The 22,385-nt window shown below is 34.5% G+C and overlaps 1 protein-coding gene across 1 annotated transcript in view; it reads right to left on the bottom strand.

Moving 5' to 3' along the window:
- Window positions 1-407: 407 nt before the first annotated feature.
- Window positions 408-22,385, bottom strand: part of CWC22 (CWC22 spliceosome-associated protein homolog (S. cerevisiae)) — a 35,328-nt gene continuing 13,350 nt past the window's right edge. The window contains exons 10-19 of the mRNA XM_006878953.1: window positions 22,249-22,311; window positions 18,253-18,357; window positions 16,809-16,890; window positions 14,382-14,442; window positions 9,499-9,576; window positions 7,402-7,554; window positions 5,580-5,707; window positions 4,358-4,459; window positions 4,048-4,262; window positions 408-1,252 (exon numbers count right to left, since the gene is read on the bottom strand). Coding sequence (XP_006879015.1) covers window positions 666-1,252; window positions 4,048-4,262; window positions 4,358-4,459; window positions 5,580-5,707; window positions 7,402-7,554; window positions 9,499-9,576; window positions 14,382-14,442; window positions 16,809-16,890; window positions 18,253-18,357; window positions 22,249-22,311 — 1,574 coding nt within the window. The 3' untranslated portion in view covers window positions 408-665. The remainder of the gene's footprint in view (window positions 1,253-4,047; window positions 4,263-4,357; window positions 4,460-5,579; window positions 5,708-7,401; window positions 7,555-9,498; window positions 9,577-14,381; window positions 14,443-16,808; window positions 16,891-18,252; window positions 18,358-22,248; window positions 22,312-22,385) is intronic.

The following is a 22,385-nucleotide window of genomic DNA, read 5'->3' as shown; positions in this document are numbered from 1 at the left end:
AGTAATAAAATTTAAAGTCTAAGAAAAAACACTAATCAAATTATTTCAATTAAATGTTATATAGCCATCTAGAAAAGAATTGTTACTGAGATATATGCTAAGCAATACAGTTGTGAATCATTTTAAATACTAACATTCACCCAGGTTCACCCTAACACTTAGGAAAAAAAATTACATGCCTATTTTGTTCAAGCTACAAACTGGCAATAAATTCTCTACAATAATTAAAAAAATATGGGTTCCTGATAGCTAACATCTTGTTAACAAAGCAAAAGTATTAAAGTGAATTGATGATCTATTTTGATCATTTCCAAATAAAAAGCCACTAACAATTCATTACAGAATTTCTGTATACATTGAAGACATAATTATGGAGAAAAATATTTGGAAAAAAATCACTGATTCAATGAACATTTTATCATTTTATTTACAAAATATAAGCAAATTTTACATCCCTCACTATTAAAACTTTTCCCTTCAAATAAGTTCATGTGGAGGACCATGAGATGTATCAATTATAAAATATATTGAAACGAAAACATATTTCAAATGTACAAATACAAACCAGTACTTTATACAAGAATTCTTTACAAAGTTTATCAGTCTGTGTAAAAATATTTTGCTTTAGCTGAATGTAAGGCTTGTTTAATTACTGGCATGTGGAGTTATTTTTGCTTTGTTGGAGACTTTTCTCTTCGACGGTCCTGACTTTTCTTTGATTCTCTGGATTGGTCAGAGTAGCTAGTAGACTTTTCCCAACGCCTTTCAGCACCATTCTGATACCTATTTTCACTGCTTCTAGAGCCTGAATGTTTGCTGTTCCTTTCTCTTGACTTTGATCTATCTTTTCTTCTCAAATTTTCACTATCCTTATTTCGATGCCTGTGCTTCTCATTTTCAGAAAAAGAGTTTCTCCTTTCTTCCCTTTTCTTTTTGGCATCACCATGCTTATTTTCTAAATCTATGTGCACTTCTTGGTCTCTGTCATTCACAACCCTCCTGTAACTGTTTCGTTCTGAAGGAACACCTCTGTCGGAAGTGTATTTTGTACTGGCATCTCTCCAATCGGCATCTCCTGAATTTTGATCTCTGTGCTTTTCTGATCTTCTTTCTCTCTCGGTCCTTGTTTCCTGGTGCCTGTGTTCTGGTCTTCTTTCTTCATGTCGTCTATCATTTGTTTGATGTTTCCTACTCACTTTATCTCCTCCTTTATTTCTGGTTCTTCCTTGTACCTTCTTTCTTACCTTTTTAGCTGTGTGTATAAAATGAAATATAGTTAGCTTTTATTTTAATCTTAACTCCTTAATCATATTTACTTACATATTATAGGTTTATTAACCCTGACAAATTTGATAGAGTTCTATTTATTGAATGCAAAGTCTAGTAACATTTTACAAAACACATGATTTTTACAAATACATATTATCATTATTTATCAAAAATACTATGCTGATCCAAGACAATGAACAGAAACTTTAACTACAGCAAATGTTAATAAAACCTTTTATAGAAGAAACAACAGTCAACAGTGCATTTGTACTCATAAATTTTATAAAAAAATGGAAATTCTAGTCCATTGTGCATTATGTCCTAAGGAATATCCTGTCAGAACTGCTACACAATTAAAATTCAATGATTATACCCACTTAAAACATGACTTACTAAAAGGTAGGTGGAAAAGAATGATTAGATTTGTTTAACCTCATGTACAAATATTTTTCAAATAAAAACAACTTCCTATGAAAATACCAGTTCTGCTGTTCAGTGTTACCAGAGACGTACTAACTGCACCAATGGAAAAAAGCTGTATTAAGACATAAAATCATATGATTTTATGAGACCAATTAATGCTTGCGTTTCTGAGAAAGCTTTTCTCAAAGAACCATCAACAATTTTACTCTTATAAAGAAAAAATTATAGTACTATGTTATGCAATTTGAGTACATAAAGCAAAGGTATTGTGATGATCAAAATTTCCGTCAAATTCCTAATTATACAAATATAGTAGAAAGCTGCCTACCCTCGTCCTACCTCATCTCACTGTGCCGATTTCTATCTCTACTTCTAAATGCTTACCCCTGGCACATGGAAGACTCAGCTGGTTTGCCACTAAGAGCTTACTTCTCTGTTTCCTATCAAATAGCTCAACTAAGTTGTAGCTACCCAAGCAGATACCATCTGGCCCTGTGCTAAACCAGCATCTATCTCATGAATTCTAATTTACACCACTTCCAGTGGCTGATTGATAGGAAAATTGTAACCATATACTCTGATTCCCTCTCATTTTGTTGAGTATGCTCTACAATTTTCTAATTTGAAGGCAGTTCCTACTGCTTTCATGCTATATTTAATATTTTATTAGTAAAATAAACACCTTCTACTTAAACTGCATGGAAAGGCAAATTAATTTTGAATCAGCAAGCTTCCTTACTGTAGCAATTCATGCTGTGTTATCATCTGTTCTCAAAACAGATACTATGAAATAACAAACTCTTTAGAATTAAAAGAGGTGAGTGTCAAGTGAACCCTTTTAATTCAAAAGTAAGATTTCCTATAAGTAAATGGAATCTTGCTTTGATAACATAAAATTATTTCAAGTCTTCCACATTAAATATCCATCAATGTCACAAACTAGAGAACAATGATTAGCTAAAGCTGTAGGCAGAGTGCTTCCTGTCTCAAATCTGGAATAAAAAAAAAACCACAAAAAACAAAAACAGCATAAAGTAATAATACATCCTCAAGACAGACTTCAGATGCTGTAACGAAAGCACAGCCCATCTTGAGAAAAACAATATGGACTTTTCCAGAAGATGTCCGCTAAAATCAAACTACAAAATGGCATATTTTAAAAAATACTGAAGATGTTAATGGCAAACCTATTGAAAATTACTGAAATATTGTCCCTATTGAAAATTTTTCTATCTTGATTAAAGGCATTGAAGAACTAAAATAATCTGTGGATAAATGAGTGACTCTACTAATAATAAATAATCTAAATAGGGAAATGTTTATAATATATAAATTGATAAAGTTAAAACTGGGAAACTTAATCTGTGGAAATAGAAATAAGAATGGCAGTAGAGATACAAGGTGATGGATGAGTAGTAAATAATTGAGAGGGGACAAAAAAGAGCTTTGAGGGTACTAGAATTTTTTGATCTGTGCTAGCAGGTACATGAATGTACATGAATGTGTTCTCATTATGAAAATCTGTATGTTACTGTTGTGTACTGTTTAATGAACTGACCCAGAGCTGCCCTTCCAGAGTTTTCAGAAGCAGGAAATCACACATGAGGAGACTGCTCATCTTCCTCTGTGCAGCAGGTGGTGGATTTGAACCACGTGCCCTTGGGCTGGCAGCATAGCTCCTATCTATTTACTTAGATATAAGGTGTATATCTTACCACCTACAAGGTGTACAGTGAATTTCTGGCATATGTCAATTACTAACACTGAAACTTTGTTACTAAAGAAAAATTTAAACTTTGTTAAAATAGAAATGTCAGGAACACTGCTATAAATAAGACTACAACCTTAAATGATGCTTTAGTCATCATTCAGATAAATACTTGTCAATGAAATATTTCATGTCTGTGAAAGATTAAAATAAAAAAATCTTAGCACAATATATGTTACAGCATAATACAGACAGCATTTGAGTGTTTAACCACTACGTCAACAGGGTACCTCTACTAAGGGCTGTAACAGCGCTAATCACGAAAACGATTAATTATGGCTTTTCAACAACTGAATACTGAAATAACTAAGCAACCAAATTATTTTCTTTCTTTACTGCAAACAAGGAAATCTAATGGCACAGTCCGTGGCGAGTTGTGCTAACACAGAGAATGAGCATCTCTGGCAGTTTGGATCCACTTGTGCCTCACCAGGAAACAGATGGGTGATCTCCCCTCATTCTGATGTGTAGCCTTGGAAACCTGCTGGAGGGAAGGTCTGAGTTGAACCTAATCGCTGACAGCGTGCTTCCTGCGTTATTACAGAGATCATCTATAATGTACTTGTTTGATAACTGAGTTTCAGTACCTGAGGCTGAGCTATGACTGCTGGTAGACGACGAATCACTCTCTTCACTGGAAGAGTCTGAACTGCTATCGCTGCTGTCAGACTCAGAATCTGAGGAGTCTGATTCTGAGGAAGAAGATGAGGAAGAGGAAGGAGAAGATTTATTTGAGTCAACGTCCGGTTTCTGTGCCACGATGACCTTTGGTGTATTTTTGAGATGTTCTCGCAACTCATCCCTAATTAGAAAGATAATGTTAAGACTCTGCTTTACAAGCAACTGTAAGGTTATTTTGTAAATTGAAAATAAAAAGATTCTGAAAATAATCCTTACGTTAAGCCTCCAAGACCAATAGAAGTAAAAAAGTTGATGGCAAATCGAGTGTTTCTTGGATTATCCCGTGGTAATAATCCTTCAAAGAATGGCTGTAGAGTCCTACAAAGAAAAAATGAATAAAAAAGAAATTCCCTGCAGTCATTTTTCAAATTTTTCTATAGCAGCCAGGAAATCAGGAGACAAACTGCATTGGGAAAGTCAGCTGTGAGGGACCTCTCCTGAAGTGCAACGACGTCAGGCTGGAGACTAAGGTGCGCCTTATCCAGACTATAGTCTTTGCAATTATGTGCTATGCATCAGAGATTTGGACAGTGAATCGGGATGATAAAAAGAGAATTGATGCCTTTGAGTTGTGGTGCTAGAGAAGAGTGTTGAATATACCATGGAATGCTAGAAGAACAAACACGTTTGTCCTGGAGAGGGTGAAGCCAGAATATTCCCTGGTGTCAAAGATTCTGAAGCTTCGTCTGACATACTTTGGGCATGTTGCAAGCAGGGACTGGTCCTTGGAGAGGGACATCATGTTTGGGAGAGTGGAGGGACAGTGCAGGAGAGGAAGACCCTGAATGAGATGGATCAATTCTGTGATTGGGGTAGTGGCAATGAGTGTGCTTGAGACAGCGAGGTTGGCACAGAATAGAAGAGGATTTAGGGCTCTTGTACATAGGGTCGCTATGAGTCACAAAAGACTCGATGACACATAACAAAAACAACAATAACATATAAATTAGTAAATGAAATACAACCAAGTGGTTTATGCCTTTAACTAGGTTAGGCTACATAGTATTTGAATGAAATGAGTAAAATCAAGTCCTAATTTTTAATACATCCGTAAATGCACCTGTATTCATACGAGTAGATACCTATAGTGTGTATGTATGAATGTATACAGAGGAGCTTAAAAAATAATCACCAAAACATCTAAAACATGGATGGAGCCTATATATATAATCAGATGCTTTTCGGAAAGGGACAAAAACATGGAAAAATGTTCAAATATAGTGTTGTTTTGGAAATGTAGTGACTGACATCACTGAGTGACGGAGGGACAGAGCCAGAGAAAACCAGCATGATGACAATCCTAGCAGGAAAAACTTTTACAGCTTCGGACAGACTCATTTCTGTAAGAGAGAGAGCGAGTGAGAGTGCGTCTGTAAGGGGTAGGGGAGAGAAACTATGATGAAAAGCAAGAAGAAAAAGTGTTTCATGATAAACTTACTCATCCTTTAATCTTGCATTAAGTTTAGGAAGACCCATGTATTCACAAAGTTCCTGGAAAAATATTTTGACAAAAATTCTACTGGATGATGTAGTTGTTTCTTCACTTAGCTTTATACATTCAAGTACCTAAAAATTAAAATATAAAAAAATGCTTTATTTTGATTTTCAAAAGTTAAGGCAAAGTCTCTTGAAATCATGATTTATTCTCATCTGCAAATGGAGTGTCTATTTGTAAGTTTTCCATACAGTAATCTGTAACATATCTTACTTAGTTTACTTAGAAGCTCTTGTGGGACAGTATGCATAAGTCTGTGTTGGTAACCAAAACATTCTACCTCTTTGGCTCTTCCAGCAGCTCTCCGGGAGAAAAATGGGCAATCTCCTTATAACCTTGGAAACTCAATGGAATGTTGCTACTGAATCAATAGTAATGGGCTTGAGATTGACAGGAAAAGTTTATTCTCTTGCAAAAGGAATGTACTTGAATAGCATGGAGGATGTTGTGTCTTGTACATATAATACTGATGTTTATAACATTAATTCCTAAACCTCATTCACTAAAATGGGGTGTGAGAGTTTGGAACAAACCACCTTTTAGAACATTATAGTTTTATATATAAAAATAATGCACAGCAAGGAGCCGGTGGGGAGAGGAATGGCTTATTCTAAAAAGTAAGGCTAGGGCTCAAAAACTGAAGCCTGTAGAGAGATGTTTAAAGGCGAACACAAATAGAAGCAACATCCTGTTTTTATAGGTTATGTGTTTCAGGAACCTATTTGTTGGCCAAATATTAAAACAATTTCATATTCCCAAGGTGAAGGAATAAAATTATTACAACAGGGCTTCTGGGTCAGTTTATAATGCCAATTAACGTGACGGGAAAAGAACTCTGGTGGCCCAACACTAAGAAGCTGCACGGCAATTCCAAAGGCATGTGGTTTGAATCCATCATCTAATCCACAGGACAAAGATGAACAATCTCATCCTGTGAGATTTACTGCCTTTGAAAACCCGCTGGAGGACCAGCAATGAAGTGGTGCTGACTCATGGCACACAACAATAACAGTGTAACTGGACAAAGTAATTAGGGTGCTGAAAAAAAATCTATCCAATGCTTATTAACTCACGGCAGGCACTGCTTTGTTCTGCCACTGTTGTGTGCTATCTAGTCGATGATATTCTAGAGTGTGATCCTTTCTTCCTGGATGTTAACTGCCTCTTCTGAACTTCTTTCTTCAGCAACTTTACTTTTTTCATAACTTACTCTTTTATTTTCTACCATTGCTATTCTTGGATACATCTCACCTCTTCTCTTGTATTTACCTCACTGAAAACAGGGATCATAATTTAATTCACTCTGCATCCCCAAAACCTGTCCAATTGGCACATAAAGGGTGAACAGGTATTGTATAGTACATGCCTGAATAGTGTTTTAATAAAAATAATAAATTTTTAAAAATAATACATTTTAATACAGTGCTTATTTCCTATCAAGAATTAACCTCAGGGCACTCTGGTGGCCTAGTGGCAAGAATCTGCATGTCAACCAAACGTGCCAGCTGGATCTGATTTGATAGTACACAATAAGAAGGAAAAAAAAACACCAGAAACGAATTAACATCCCTATAAGATAACTCAAGGAACAAAGGACATTACTACCCCAGGAAACACAAGTAGTAACTCTAAGAAGTATGTACCATCAAAACAATGGCATACGTGGATGTGAGCACTGGCTCACATAGATGGTTACATTAAACCTAACACCCAGCTGTAAGTAAGGGATTAGAAAGGAAATAAAAGTTTCAAAAGATACACTTACACTCCATGGAAGTGAATCAGTATATAAAAGATGAGCAAACATCTTGGCAACATTTCTTAATTTGTTTGTTTCTAAACGATGAATGGTATCATACTGTTCTTTGAATATACTTTCAAAGGATTCCATGTATTCTTTTTTGAGCATGCAAAAGCGCTAAAAGAAAAAGACACGTGAATGTCAGTAAGGTTATAAATATATTAAAACCTTCTAAATTTACTAAAGCAGAAGTGAATAGAAATTTAGTCCTATAAAACGACTAAATTTGTGTCTGATATACATATAGTCTGGAGAACAACCACCTGGCCTACTGACTGACAGAGATCTGTATTTGTTCCCATCCCAAAGGAGGGTGACCCAACAGAGTGTGGAAACTATAGAACAGTATCATTGATTTCACATGCAAGCAAGATTCAACTGAAGATTATCCAAAAATGACTGGAACAACACATCAGCAGAGAACTATCCGAAGTCCAGGCTGGGTTTAGAAGGGGTCATGGTACTAGTGATATTGTAGCTAATGTTAGATGGATCTTAGCTGACAGCAGAGAATACCAGAGGAATGTCTATCTGTGTTTCATTGATTATGGAAAGGCATTTGACTGTGTGGATCATAACAGTGGCTGACTCTGAGAAGAATGGGAATCCCAGAACACTTGACCATTCTAATGCGAAACCTATACTTGGACCAGGAGTTAGTCGTCAGAACAGAGCAGGGGAACACTGCATGGTTCAAAATTGCGAAGGGCGTACGCCAGGGATACATCCTATCTCCATACCTTTTCAACCTGTATGCAGAACAGATTATCCGGGAGGCTGGGCTCTATGAGGGGTCAAGATAGGTGGATGATCTATCAACAATCTGCATTATGCAGATGACACAACCCTGCTTACTGAAACTGAGGAGGACCAGAAGCACCTGCTGCAGAGGGTCAAGGACTGCAGCCTCCAATATGGATTGAGGCTCAATGTCGAGAAGACAAAGATTCTCACCACTGGGCCAATTGGGAGCATCAGGACGGATGGTGAAGAGATTGAGATTAACAACTTCAGTTTGCCTGGCTCCACAGTCAACACTGTAGGCATCAGTAGCCAGGAAATTAGAAGATGTATTGCCATGGGAATGTGTGCTGTCAGGGACCTCTCCAAAGTGCTGAAGAGCAATGGTGTCTACGTGGAGACTGAGGTGCGTCTGATATAGGCCATGGTCTTTGCTATTACTTGTTATGCATCAGAGAGTTGGACAATGACCAAGGAGGATAGAAGTGATGCCTTTGAGCTGTGGTGCTGGAGAAGAGTATTGAGGGTACCATGGACTAGGAAAACAAACAGATTCATCCTGCAAAGTGTCAAACCGGGCTGTTCCCTGGAAGCAAGGATTCTGAGGCTACACATAACATACTTTGGACATGTTGCAAGGAGAGACAGGTCCTTGGAGAGGGACATCATGCTTGGTAGGGTGGAGGGACAGTGTAGAAGGGGAAGACCCCCTATGAGATGGATTGATTCAGTGGTTGGGGTAATTGGGATGGGTGTACCGGAGACGGTGCGATTGGCACAGGACAGAGCAGAGTTTACGGCTGTTATACATAGGGTCGCTATGAGTCGCAAGCGACTCGACGGCACACAACAACATATTTATATAACGGGACGCTCGAAAAAGGAGTGAATACATCCTGTCCCTATTTACCTAGGACTGATAAACTAAAGTTACGCATGTAGCTGATCACAGATACACATATATTGCATCTTTATACAGACTTTTATCCAGGGGACAGAGTTTGAACTTATAAATGTGTACTTGACTTTAAGAACACTTTGAGATTCTGAAAAAGAGTGTTTAATTGTTTCTTATTAAAAAAGATACTGTTATAAAACATGTAAAATTTTTTTAAAGTTCAGGAACAAAGATAGGCAAAGTTCAGACACTGCAAAAATTTTTCTCAAGAGGGGGAATATGACGAGAGAAAGGAACAAGTTGCTCTTAGTAAAGTTAGCCTCTTAAATGAGATCAGACCCCAAGGAAGAAACAGTAATTGTCAAAGTTCAGGTTAAAAATTCCTTTAGTGTTCTGGTGTGAAAAAGGCGGCTAGAACTCACCCCAGCTAATAAGCCAAAAAATTTTTCATACGTCCTTTGTTGCGCACAGCAATCAAGTATCATATTGCAGAGTTCTTTCTATTTGGACAAAAATAATTGCATTAATGATTAAAAACAATGAATCTAAGCTGCATGATAATTTACCAATATGAAACAGACTAATAATGTTTTTAAAAATACACAAAATTTGCTTAAACCTTCTTAAAGCCTTCTGTTTAGCTGACAGCAGTGACAGCAATTTACAGTAATGAAACTGATTTCAAAACTCTGAATTTGTATAACATGAACTATTTCATAAAACAAACACATGGAGTGAAAAACCAGATATATCACTTAAAAGATTAACAGACCATATTCTAAAATAATTCTATGCAGAATTATTTAAATATACACTCAGCAACACAATATTTTATTATTCAGTTTAAGTATTTCCCAGAAATGTGGTGATTCAGTTAGGATAAAATAGTATAGACAAGAGAAATATAATGAATCTCAAAGATGAGTAAATACGTACAATTTCAATGCTAACTTAAAAAAATTTCTAATGATAAAATAAAAAAATGTTTTAAAAAGGAACAAAAATAAATTCTACTGCAGCTAAATTTTCTAGCTTCAAAATAAATGCAGAAAACTCTCTCCTTGGAATACAAATCAATGGAACCATTTAATAACTGGTAGCATAATATATTGTCCAGTAAGACTATTAAGTGACTGAATAACACTTCTGTAAAAATCTTGGGGAACTAAAAACTGAATTAATAAATCTCTGGCTAGGAAATATCAATGTCATAACAAATTAGAAATTTATAAAGAAAAATATTATTTAATAGATAATTGTGGAAATAACAGTAACACATATATAATTAGGACACATTAAAAGCTATTTGAGACTAAAATACTTAGCCAATATGGACAAAATGAAGGCATAAATTTATTATTTGACCACCATTATAAAATATAAACTGCAAATGTATGCTTTTAGACATAGGAAGTAACTATATGTAAATAAAATGTACAGCATATTTATGAATTTTTAACATTTTCATTCTCAGTTAATATTTCTGACAATGTCACATTTAATAATACAGGATGTAACTTCCAGTACAAATGTCAATCTAAAAAATCAGGTTATCTCTAAGCAGACAATGTGTGTTAGATACTACAGGAGGCGAGTCAGGCAAGGGAGAAAAGGAGGTCCCTGGAGCACAGAACAGACATTCTACAATCAGCTTCTCCAACATGGTGGGCCCCACCTGCTTATCATTATTTAAATTCAAATTACATAAGATTTAAAATTTTTATTGCATAATCACAGTATCTCTATGTGTTTAAACAGTCGCACACGTTGATAATGGCTAATGAATGACACAGTGGCAAAAAATATTATCATTCCATTCTACTGGGTAAAAAATTCTACAGCGTGCCTGTTAGAAACCAATCATCTACTCATACTACTCAACATTCTTACTTCATAATATAGGCTTATTTTAAAATATTATTACTATTTAAAAATTAGTAAAAAAAACCCTTAATAAAGTTAAATGTTTACAAATTCTGAAAAGATAGTACGTATTCTGTAAAAGTTTAGACAATATTATACAGAAGAATTAAAATGAGACTTTTCTGAACTCTGCTATATTATTCTAAATGGATATGCTGAAATGCATTTCCACATATTCTACCAAACATGAGTTTTAAAATAATACAGCAATTAATCAGATTTTAAAACATGGTAATACGCTGGCAGTACTGCTAATAAAGACAATCTTTTGCAAGTAAATTTCTTTCCCAGGCTAACTACAGTTATTCTCTATAGGACACAAAAATTAAATATTTTAACATTTTAATTGCATGTTACAATGATTTTAGGAGAATTATCTATCATAAAAATAGATACACCAACATACTTCCCAAATGCTACAAAAACATGTTAAGGTTATGTCTAGAATAATTATCTCCTGTATTAATAGTAACAGAATCGATAATGAATTCTTTATATCCTATAAATAATGTGAACAGACAATGCAGAAATTTGCACTGCAATTTTAATTTTAAAGAATTACTTACTTTCTTCCAGTGAATGTATATCAAGTGAAGTTTACAGATAAGGAAGTATTTTATTATCTCTCCTTCCATCAAGTTGGAATTGATTTACAGCTGACCGTCCATTAGGTCTCTAAGACTGTAAATCATGCGGGAGGAGACTGCCCAACTTTCTCCCACAGAGCCACTCAAGTACTCTAATAGCCAGAGAGGTGCTGCATTTGGGTTACTAGTGCAACTCCTTAAGTACTATGCACCAGAGCGCCTATTTTATTGTTGTTGTTGTTTTGTACCTTTAAGGTGGAAGTGACACAGCTGACCCTCCAGCAGGTTTGCAGGGACAATAACTGCACAGAAGATTGTACATTCTGATTGAAACCTCATGGCTTCAGGTTGGCAGCACCGGTCCTTACAACTAGAGCACCAGAGTTTCCTATTTTATTAGTAGTACACCAGTAAGCAAACTTCAAAAGTGAAAAATTCTTAAAATTAAAAAAAAAAACAAAAAAACCCTGTTTCTAATTCTCAACCAACATATTTCAAGAATGAATCTATATTAAAGAATAAAGGTCAGCAAATTTTAAATTTTTTTTTCTCCTTTGTTAAGGACCAGACAGTAAATATTTTGTACTTCACAGACATTCCAGTCTGTTAGACACTACTCAGCTCTGCTACTGTAAGTTAAAGCAAGACACAGACAAGATAAAAATGAGTAAGCATGGCTTTGTTCAAATAAAACTGTCTTTTCAAAACCAGGAAGTTGGTCTGCGTTTTAAGACAATATCAGATCATATTAAGTCCTTAAAACAAACAACTTATACCTGTTAGTAACTCTGCATTCTCATATATTTTTGTACAAGGTTGGTATCCTAACTTGATTTGTGCCACTGTTAGAACCTCTACTTGGAATATTATTGCTTTTAAATTTTGACTCATGTACTTTTGACTTGTTAGCTAAATTTGTGTCTTCTAGGCTGCAACAGTTCCATGATACATCTTCAAGGATATGAACATGTATGACTAAGCACAATTGATAACAGCGCATCTAAATTTCAGAATCAATCTCCACGCCAGTCTACATGTTTCCTATTGCCAAAGTGGCCCTTTAGAGTAGTGAGAGAAGATCTTCACCCTGAAACCTACAGCGTCCCTTTTCAGCAGGAAGTAGTTAAGAGAATACACTGTCCCCTTTTCCCTATGAATCAGGGTGAAATCACTCTTAGGGAAGAGTGATAGGGAATGGAAAAGGACACACTGACAAAGGAGATTAATCAAAATTGGTTGTGGCAATGGGACAACTAAAACAGACTTTCAAGGGAACGAACTGGGGAGGGTAGAGAAAACAGTGCAACAATGAATGAATGGAAATCGAAAATCTCTGTAAATGTTCATTAAAATTAATAAAATTTAATAAAAAGGGCGGGGGAAGAGCTGGTATCCAAAGTCCTATTGAAACAAATACATCCAATTTAAAATCTGTGCTGTATCTACCACCTAAAATATGTGAAAAACGTTAACTCCTGAGGCCTTTATTCAGGCTCCAGAAAACGAAAACATATTTGAGAAGAGAATAATATATCTAAGAAAACAACTGGAAAGAAAAGTTAATCTATGTGATAGCATCTGTATTGTCACTGGCATTTCCTTCATGTCATGTCCTCTAAGTGAGGCGGAGACAGTCAGTGGATATTCATACTCAGAAAGATGGATGGGCAAGAGAGGGAGAAGATGCATGAGATGGACTGACACAGAGACAGCAGGAATGGGTTTAAGGACAGTGGAGAAGGGGAGGAAGGTTCAAGGTCGGGTAAGGTTTCAGTCAGTGGAGAGGGAAGGTGGAGGGAGGAGTAAGGCTTCAATCTGTTGTTCCAAGGATCAATGGGTCAATGGACTTGATGATATCCAACAGCAACAACACTTAATTTAGTCTTTACTTTCCTTGGTATTAGGGTTCTACAACATTTGAGCTAGAACACTATGGGGCTAAAAGTTGTCATGCGTACCCTAAGGATCACTGACTACCTGACAGCTCCAAGACTAACTGACACATGTTGTTGCTGTTAAGTGCCATCAAGTCTAAATGACTCATAGTGATCCTATGAATGGAAGACCTGAACACCTGTATAACTTTTATTGTTTCTCTTAGTTCATAGAGTTTCTGGAGGCAAGCTATTTTGGAAGTGGATGTCACTCCTGCTTCCAATTCTGTTTTAATCTGGGAGCTCCACCAAACACACTGTCCGCCATGGGTAACCATTATCACAACTGACACATCAGCTTTCAGCATCACAGCAACCATGAGTTATCTCTGTACAGCAAATGGACAGATAAGTGCTACACCACTTAGAAGAATGTGTAGCTAAAAACAATTAGAATGTGCTAAACCTAACTTTTGTTGAACAGATGAGTGAAACACACACTACAGATTCTTTTTCGGTTAGAGCAATGAACCCACAAGTGCTGTGATTATCAAAATTTCTGCATAAAGAAAATGCATCAGGTAATACATTAAAGAACAAATTAATTCTATTTAAGCCAGAATTAAATTTTAAACAACTACTCGGAAATTCTAAGAGTAGAAATTCAGAGACTACTCCTCCCACCAACCATGTCCCAGAGAAGCAGCCAAGTTAATTCACTGGAGTGAGAAGCACATGAAGCTATACTACTCTTAAATTTTCAGTTAGTTAAGTTTTAGAAAATCTCTTATTTTCAAAATGAACACTGGAAATAATCTCCACTGACCTGCTTCAGTTCACTTCAAGTTTTAACTTTATTAAATAATCGTACACTAAATAAATATTAAGTGGAAATTTAATTTTTAATTAATATTAACATACTGTTTGACTTTCAGGAAACTCCATTTTCAGTAGTTTGTGAGCACATTCTTCAAAATCTAAACTGAGAAATAAAAATGGCAAAAAAATAGGATAAAAGCTTGCTGCATAACCTTAGCATTCTTTACTATACAGTAATCTTTAGTAATTCTTTTGAATATATTTTTAACTATACATCCCATTTTATCTTAAATGCAAAGAAAATGTAATTATTCACTATAATATAATTAAATAAAAATATAACTAAAAATTTGTACATACTACACACACGAGACAGTATGGAAATGTCCTAACCTCTTCTGAAGCAAACTGGCAAATTAATCAGTGCTATTATTCACTTGAACCAAGTGATATCCAAGGGATCTGCCACACTCCTAGCTGCTAGGCTACTTTCTAGAACAGTTTTTTACAAAAGTTTTAATCCCTACAACTGAATTTTAAGTTTATCAACAGATAACTGCATGTGTTCCCAAATCTACATGTATTATTATGCCTATTATGGAATAATTTAAATAATTTATTGAGCTAGGGGAAAAAATAGTATTTCTTTGGTAAGATAAAAAGATAAATTTTTATTAACTATAGGTAAATGGTATGTGAGCAAGTCACTCTTACAAAATTGGGGAGAAAGTAAAAATGTGAAAGTATTCAGTCTCTATTAGCAATTACAGATCACACTGTTAACAATTCTCTATTTCACACTTTCAATAGTGGTATAAATTGTTTATTTTAGTCAACTATGGCAGGTAATGCAGCTTTCTCAAAAAGAAAGTAACTTTTTTTCCCCTGGTAATAATTTTACATATAATATTACAAATACTTATTTCTTCAGAAAATAAAATTGGGGGTAGGAGGAGAAAAGAGTATAATGACATAGCTATGTAAGGCCCTTGAGTAAGCTTACAAAATTGCTTTCTCTAAGGAATGTGTAATTTAAATTTCTACCAATAATTACTCAGGTGAACCTCATGTCATCATTATTATTGGGCACCTGAGTTAAAAAACAAAAGAAAGTAAAAGAAACTACACTGGCAAATAATGGCACCTCTTTGAAAACAGTAATTTTGTTTTATGTTACTGTGTACTGTCAAATAACTGACCTCCCCCAATGGGTTTTCAGAGGTAGTAAATTGCATGAGAGGCAACTGCCCAACTTTCCTCACAGAGCAGGTGGTAGATTTGAACTGCATGCCTTTGGGATGGCAGGTTAACTCCTTACCACTAGGCCACCAGACCTCCCTAAGTTTGTTTGATAATCAACAATTTTAATTATGTGTTCTCATCCTATTACATGAATCCTCTATTTATATCCATTAAATAGCTTTCTATTGATGTACTATTTTGTCACATAAATTTATTTATTAGCAAATAGCACATAAATGTTAGTTATTGCAAGGATTGCTGCTGTTACGTAACAGTGCCTGTCACCTGTGTCTTAATGTTTTCATCTCTCATGTCTTTTTTAAAATTATGAAGGTTATTTCAATTTTAAAAAAGCTTCCTTTTATATAATGATTCAGAGCTTGACTAGAACTCTACAGTTAATGTTAACAGCAGTATTAAAATAGTGAATCTACTGCGTTTAAGTTATTGCTGCTGTATTAAGAAAGTTTGTATTAAAAAATTCACTTTCATGTGAAAAGTAAAGAAATAGCCAAGAATGATTCCGTTTTTCCAACCAATATTTTGCTATTTAACATTCCTCTACTTGAAAGGTGACTCTAAAGCCAAAAATTTCTCAGACAGAATGAAAAACAAGATGACTCTTACTTATGAATCATCACTGCTATTACATCATACTAAATGGAAATATACAAAACATAACTGAGAAAACATTTCTCCTTCAGTTTAAAATGTAAACTCCGTGCCTACTAACTCAACAGGATGAATCTTAAACAAAACAACAGATGCATTAAGCATTTAATATACTCATTTATTGATCTTTAAGACCAAACTTACAGTCTTCAAGGAAACAAGGTTTGTTGACTTGACATCATGGTAGTTCTTACTAAACATTACTCCAGGTGATCTTCAAGTAGTTCTTTAATTTCTTTTTTATTGATTTCTATCATATCAGGAAACCCACAACCAATATTTATTGTTATAGTACTTCCCTGCTTAGAACCAGAACTTGGAAAAACATTTCTATTATTCAATTAAATACTATTCTAACACTAGAATAAATGATAACAAATGGCAAAGGTAAAACATTAATAAAGAAACCTTCCAATTAACTTAAATAATAACTAGGAGGACACAGGATGATTTTATACAGGAGGAATCTATGTATTAACTCGAGCTTTGAATAGGGGTAAAGAAATAGCTCGATCTTCTCTGTAGTATTTATTCTGTCATCAAACTCTAAAACGCACCTTTACTTTACCTGGAAAAAAAAATAAATACAGGCCCAATAAGCTTATGGCGTCTTACCTGGACTGAATAGCAAGATAAATTGTGCGGCGAAATGAGACCAGATTAATTTCTGTTTTGTCATGAATAGTTACTTTTTGTCCTAGAAGAAATTAATCATAACAAAATTAAGATATTAAAACACAAATATTAAGAATGTAGTTCTATAAGATTTTCTTTTTCATAAAATTATTTACAATCAGAGTTTAATAAAGCTTCCTATTATGTAAATTAAGTATTTATTTATAAAATTCGGAGTAACTATTTCATTTCCTTAGTTCTATCTTAGGAGTATTTTATTATACTTTGGTCAAAGTCCAGAATCAAAACAGAAAAACTACATTATTCGTTAATTGGTATCATCTGGTCATTTAGAAGGTATAAAATACTGTATTCATACTGTTATTTGGGTAAAATATTTTTTCTAGAGTTACGTATCTTGAATATGCTGGTCACTTGTTATAAGTTGAATATCTTGGTTACTTGAAAGAATTTATAAGTAAAAATTAACTTTAGAGAACATCTGATTATCATGACAGTGGGGACAGGTTTAACAGAACCAACTATTTAATAATGTTTACTTGAATAGTGTTTCTACATAAAGAACAAATTCTAAAGTAAATTCAGCACATGGCTAATTAAAAGATGTACAAAATAAAGACAACTCTAAAGTGGTGTTACAATCTCTCTAGGACTGCTAAACAAAAGAGCGAGTCTCTGTTGGCTTCAGCCCACTATCAGCTACAGATACAGGGGCTGCTTTGAATTGGAAGCAACTTGATGGCAGTTGAATATAAGTTTTGAAACTTATTTTTGGAAATGTTACAGAAGACTCATTACAATCTAAGAAGAGAACAAAAATACATCTCTTAAAAGGGGAAAAAAAACATATTTTCAATGTTTTCAAATATTTAATATTTGTGTTACAAAGTCAAGTTCTGAGCTTATTTTTCTGTTGAATAATGCAACCAACTGAAAAGGAAGAAAATCAAGTCTCAGTCTGTATAAATTAAGCTTTTGGCCTCCCCACTCTATTTTGCCATAATGAATAGCAAATATTTAGTCATTATCATGCATCACATTTTACCAGAGTTACATTAATCATATGTACTCAACAGGGATGCACTTTCATTGGTTTACAATATTATAAAAGTCATAAAAGGCCAAATTAAAATTATGCTAATGTTAAAAATAAATTTTCTAATACTTTTATGATAAAATTTTTTAAATGTGGCAATACAGACATTCTTTGTTGCAGGATGTAGTCTAGTGACCTGCAGCATGTTTAATAGCATCCTTTACCCTCTAGGTGTGAGCAGCATTTTCCTCCAGCTGTGAAAAACCAAAAATGTCTCCAGCAGTTGCCAAATAACCCCAGGTAGAAGGGCAAAATTTCCCTCTATGAAGAGAATAACATCAGAACTAGAGTGTTTCATGGTATTATCTGAAGAAGCTGCACCTTTACCTTCATCATCTTCTTCTCCCTCTTCCTCTTCATCTTCCTCTTCTTCGTCACTACTTCCAGCATCCTGATCTGTGTTTGAGTCACTGTCTCCTTCATCAAGAATTTCTATAAGAACAGAGTACGTTTTGGGCGAAACAATTAGTGACTTATACAAATGTATCTTATTCTGAAGAAATAATTCTCAGGTTGTTGATATCTACAGTAGTATAGTAACTGTATCAAACAAAAAAAAGATTACCATATAGGCTTTGTGTCATCAGAAAGCATTACAGATTGAGTAGACAGTGTTAAGTGTTTTTCTTGTGCCAGATAAAAATGGCCATGAAATAAACAGATGATGGGGAGGAAAAGGAAAATATGGATTTAAAAAAAAAAAAAAGAGGAGGACTGGAAAAATAGATTGAATTTATTTTTATTTAAAATAAAGTTTAAAGGTTAATCCATTTCTAGGGAAAGTCTATTTTCTTGCAAGTAGTATAAACGAGAAGCTACACATAGTATTTAATGGTAGCAGAAAACTTGATAATAGAAGAACAAATAATTTTGCAAAATTAGAGTTGCCATCTTTATATGATCTGAAGACTACAAATCTGACTTTGAGAAGCAATGTGATTACATAGTAATTAATGCTGTAAAACAAAATGTGCATGGATCAATGATTAAAAAGAAAATAATGACGTTTTGAAACTTTCAATGAAACTACAATTTTTTTTAAAAGTAGTGCACAACACCTACTTTATCTCTATACATTATGGCTTAGACAGACTTTTAAAAAGAGGAAACTATTTAGTATTCAATAGTGGGGAGAGAGGTACTACTCCTGCTGTTTTCCCAAATGCTGTAAGACAAAAAACACAAGTACACCTGGGTCACTCTACGGCGCTAATTACTAAAGCTGTGCTGCCTTCCTGCAGTGATCATATTTTTATGCCAGCTTTAGAACATTTTATGAAAGAATGAAGGTCAAATGAATTATCTAATCGCTTACATCATCCTCCCATCTTTCCACTTTAGAATTGACTTACTGAAACCCCTGAGGCCATGGCAATTGGATTTTATGAACTGACTGAATAAAGTGATGATTTTCAAAGTATGGTCTATAGATTCTTGAGGTGGAGTCAGGTGATCTGTGAGGTCAAAACTATTTTCATAATAATGTGAAGACATTATTGACTTTCTGAATGTGCTGACATTTGCAATGATGGTTAAAAAGCAATAGAGTTTTACAACTACTGCATCTGTAGCACAAGTTCAGCCAGTCTGCACTCAGAGGCACTGTATTTTCACTGTTACATTCTTGCGGGGAAAAAACACTGCTAGCTTCAGTTTTTCTTTTACACTGTCTTTCTTAGGCTTTATTTATTGCAAAGCTTTCTTAGTGAACCGATTTATCCTGATACTTTTCTTAATAAAATTTTCCTTTTATATGCTAGCTTCATTTTAAAATGTCATTAGTAATGTCAGCTCCTTTAATATGTTTAATATGTTCTGAGTGATAAAATATAAAGTTCATAAATAGCAATCTATTAAAGACAGACGTATGACTGTGATAATCATCTCAAGGAAAAGCATTTGTGATTGGGTTAAGAGATGGATTAGTTGCGTTTTATGTTTTTGCTTGAAAGATTAGCTTACACAGTGGTTATGAAGCATTTTGAAAAGATTTTCTCAAATATAAACAAAGCGAGCCTGTCACTTCCAAGAAAACAATCGAGTATTTGTCACCCTGAGAAAATCAAAATAGTCAAAAGGAAATGACAATTTTCAAACATTTATACCCATTAATGTAAGCCTGCCTTTTTTCCCAATACTGAAGAGATCTAGTGGTAGTCTTAGTCAACGTGATTTTTCAAAATTGTAGAAATATTTATCAGTATTTTGAAGCTCAGTGAATCAGTAATTTTTAAATGGTCAGCTTAAACTGCTACAAAATCATGCATATGTGAAATATCTTCAAGGAAATGCCATTAAAAAGAGGAAAAAAAGTTCATGGATGGTATCTCAGATTTCAATACCAATTAATCGTTAAGAACTTACCAATTAGTGGATATTGTCCTAGTATGGAGGAAGAATATTAAAACTACATAACAAATCTGTAGATACTCATGTTATTTTCATAGAAACATCTAATGTTTCCTTATGAATCAGGGTGAAGTCTCTCTCAGGGAGCAGTGATAGGGAATGGCAAAAGACACACTGACAAAGGAGATTAATCAGAACTGGCTTTGAAAGCACTGTGGCAATTGGATAATTAAAACAGACTTTCAAGGGGGGAAAAAAAAGACGAACTGGGGAGGAAGGTAGAGAAAATAGTGCAACAATGAATGAATGGAAACCCAAAATCTCTGTAAATGTTCATTAAAATCAATAAAATTTAATAAAAAACCAAAAAATCTAATGTTAATATTTAACTGGTTTATGGTCATTATTTTGTATGAATTCATTGGCTAAATTCTTAATTTTGTTAGTGAAACACTCCCAGAAAATTATTATCTAAAAAGATGATCTGGGGCTTCTTAAAATATTACCTTGTACTTAAACATACCACTCCTAAGAATGACTAAAGAATGGATACGAATAATAAAGTAGAACTGTGGTATTATCAGAACTCAGAGAAAATAAACCAATTTTACTGCAGAAGTGGTAATGAATTTTATTTAATTAAAAATTATACAAATGTGAAAATAATAGCTATTATTGTCTCAACAATATATGAGAGTATTAAGATCTTTATTTTTCATATCTGAAAAAACATTTATCCCTGTATCAAAAAAGTCACTTGCGCCACGTCACTTAGCTAGCAATTACAAAGGTAAAAACACAAGGCCAAGTCTAACCAATGCACCGCTTTTGATTTACTCTCTCCCTCTCTCACTGCCATCAAGACAGAACCGACTCCTGGCTGACCCTCCAGCAAGCTTTCTAAGGCTATAAATTGCACATGACTTGATTACCCAGCTTTCCTCCACGGAGCTACTATTGGATGTGAACTGCCAGAGAACCTCTGGTTTAGTTAGCAGTATAACAATAATTAACCACTTTACCATTTATTAGGTATCAACACTATGGCTAGAGAGTACCTGCTTAGGGTAAGGAGTGGTGCTGCTAACCCAAAATCACATGGTTCAAATCCACCAGCTTCTCTGTGGGAGAAAGAAGGGCAATCTCTGCTCATGCTACTTACTGCCTTTAAAAATCCACTGGGAGGATAGCTATGGGTCGGTTCTGACGCAACAGTACAAAACAACAATAATAACACTAAAGCTAGTATGGTAACTGAGACATCAAAAGGAAAAGGGGCTATATATAACCTGTCTTCAAGAAATAATAAAAACAGTATTTAACTGTATATGAAACCAAGTGGCAGAGATTCTATCTAAGTGGCAGCAACGTGTGATAAAGAGAGTTCTGGTGGTAAAGAAGATAGGTTCTTGTATAGCTAAGCCAAAGACTGCCTCTCAGGCAGTTTAAATCCACCAGTGGCCAGAGGAGAAAGATGGGACAGCACTGGAAACCCAGAGAGGGCCCTCTGTAAGTCAATTCCAACTTGAGGGCAGTGAGAGACTAAGCTATCAAAAGTAAAAAGAAAGAACTATACATAAAATGCACCTTCCAGAAATAATCCAGTATAACATTTAATTATATATGAAACCAAGCGGTAGAAACAATATGTGGTCAGAGGTGTTTAACAAAGTATGAGTAATCTAAGTATTTCTTAAGAGCGGTGAAATGTCTATGCTGCAGACAATGCAAATGAAGGAAAAGAAGAAAAAGTGAGAGAAACAGTTTGAAAGGAGGTTATCACATTAAGTGAGCACCACAAAGAGAAATAATGCATTAGAAAACAGTGAAAAGTTTCAGAAGAACAAAGATTTCTTTGTATGGGAATACCTGATTTATAAATAGTTCCTCTTTAAGTATTTATGTAACTATCAAAACTTCTATTAATAAAAATTCCCTTGTAGAAATTTTTTTCTAGAAAAAAATTGTACATACCCTTCTTAATGGCTTTGTATTTTTCTTCATTCTCCAAAAAGTTAGGATCCATCTTGAAGACATCTTTAAAAATAGAAAGTAAAAATTGTTTATTTTATATATTGATATTTGTTGGCACCCCCCACACCCCAGCCCTG

Source organism: Elephantulus edwardii, unplaced genomic scaffold, assembly GCF_000299155.1.
Source record: "Elephantulus edwardii isolate Elephantulus edwardi_28Jun2011 unplaced genomic scaffold, EleEdw1.0 scaffold00001, whole genome shotgun sequence".
NCBI classification, from domain to species: Eukaryota; Metazoa; Chordata; class Mammalia; order Macroscelidea; family Macroscelididae; genus Elephantulus; species Elephantulus edwardii.
The sequence above is the reverse complement of the archived record's forward strand: the minus strand, read 5'-3'. Positions and strand labels throughout refer to the sequence as shown.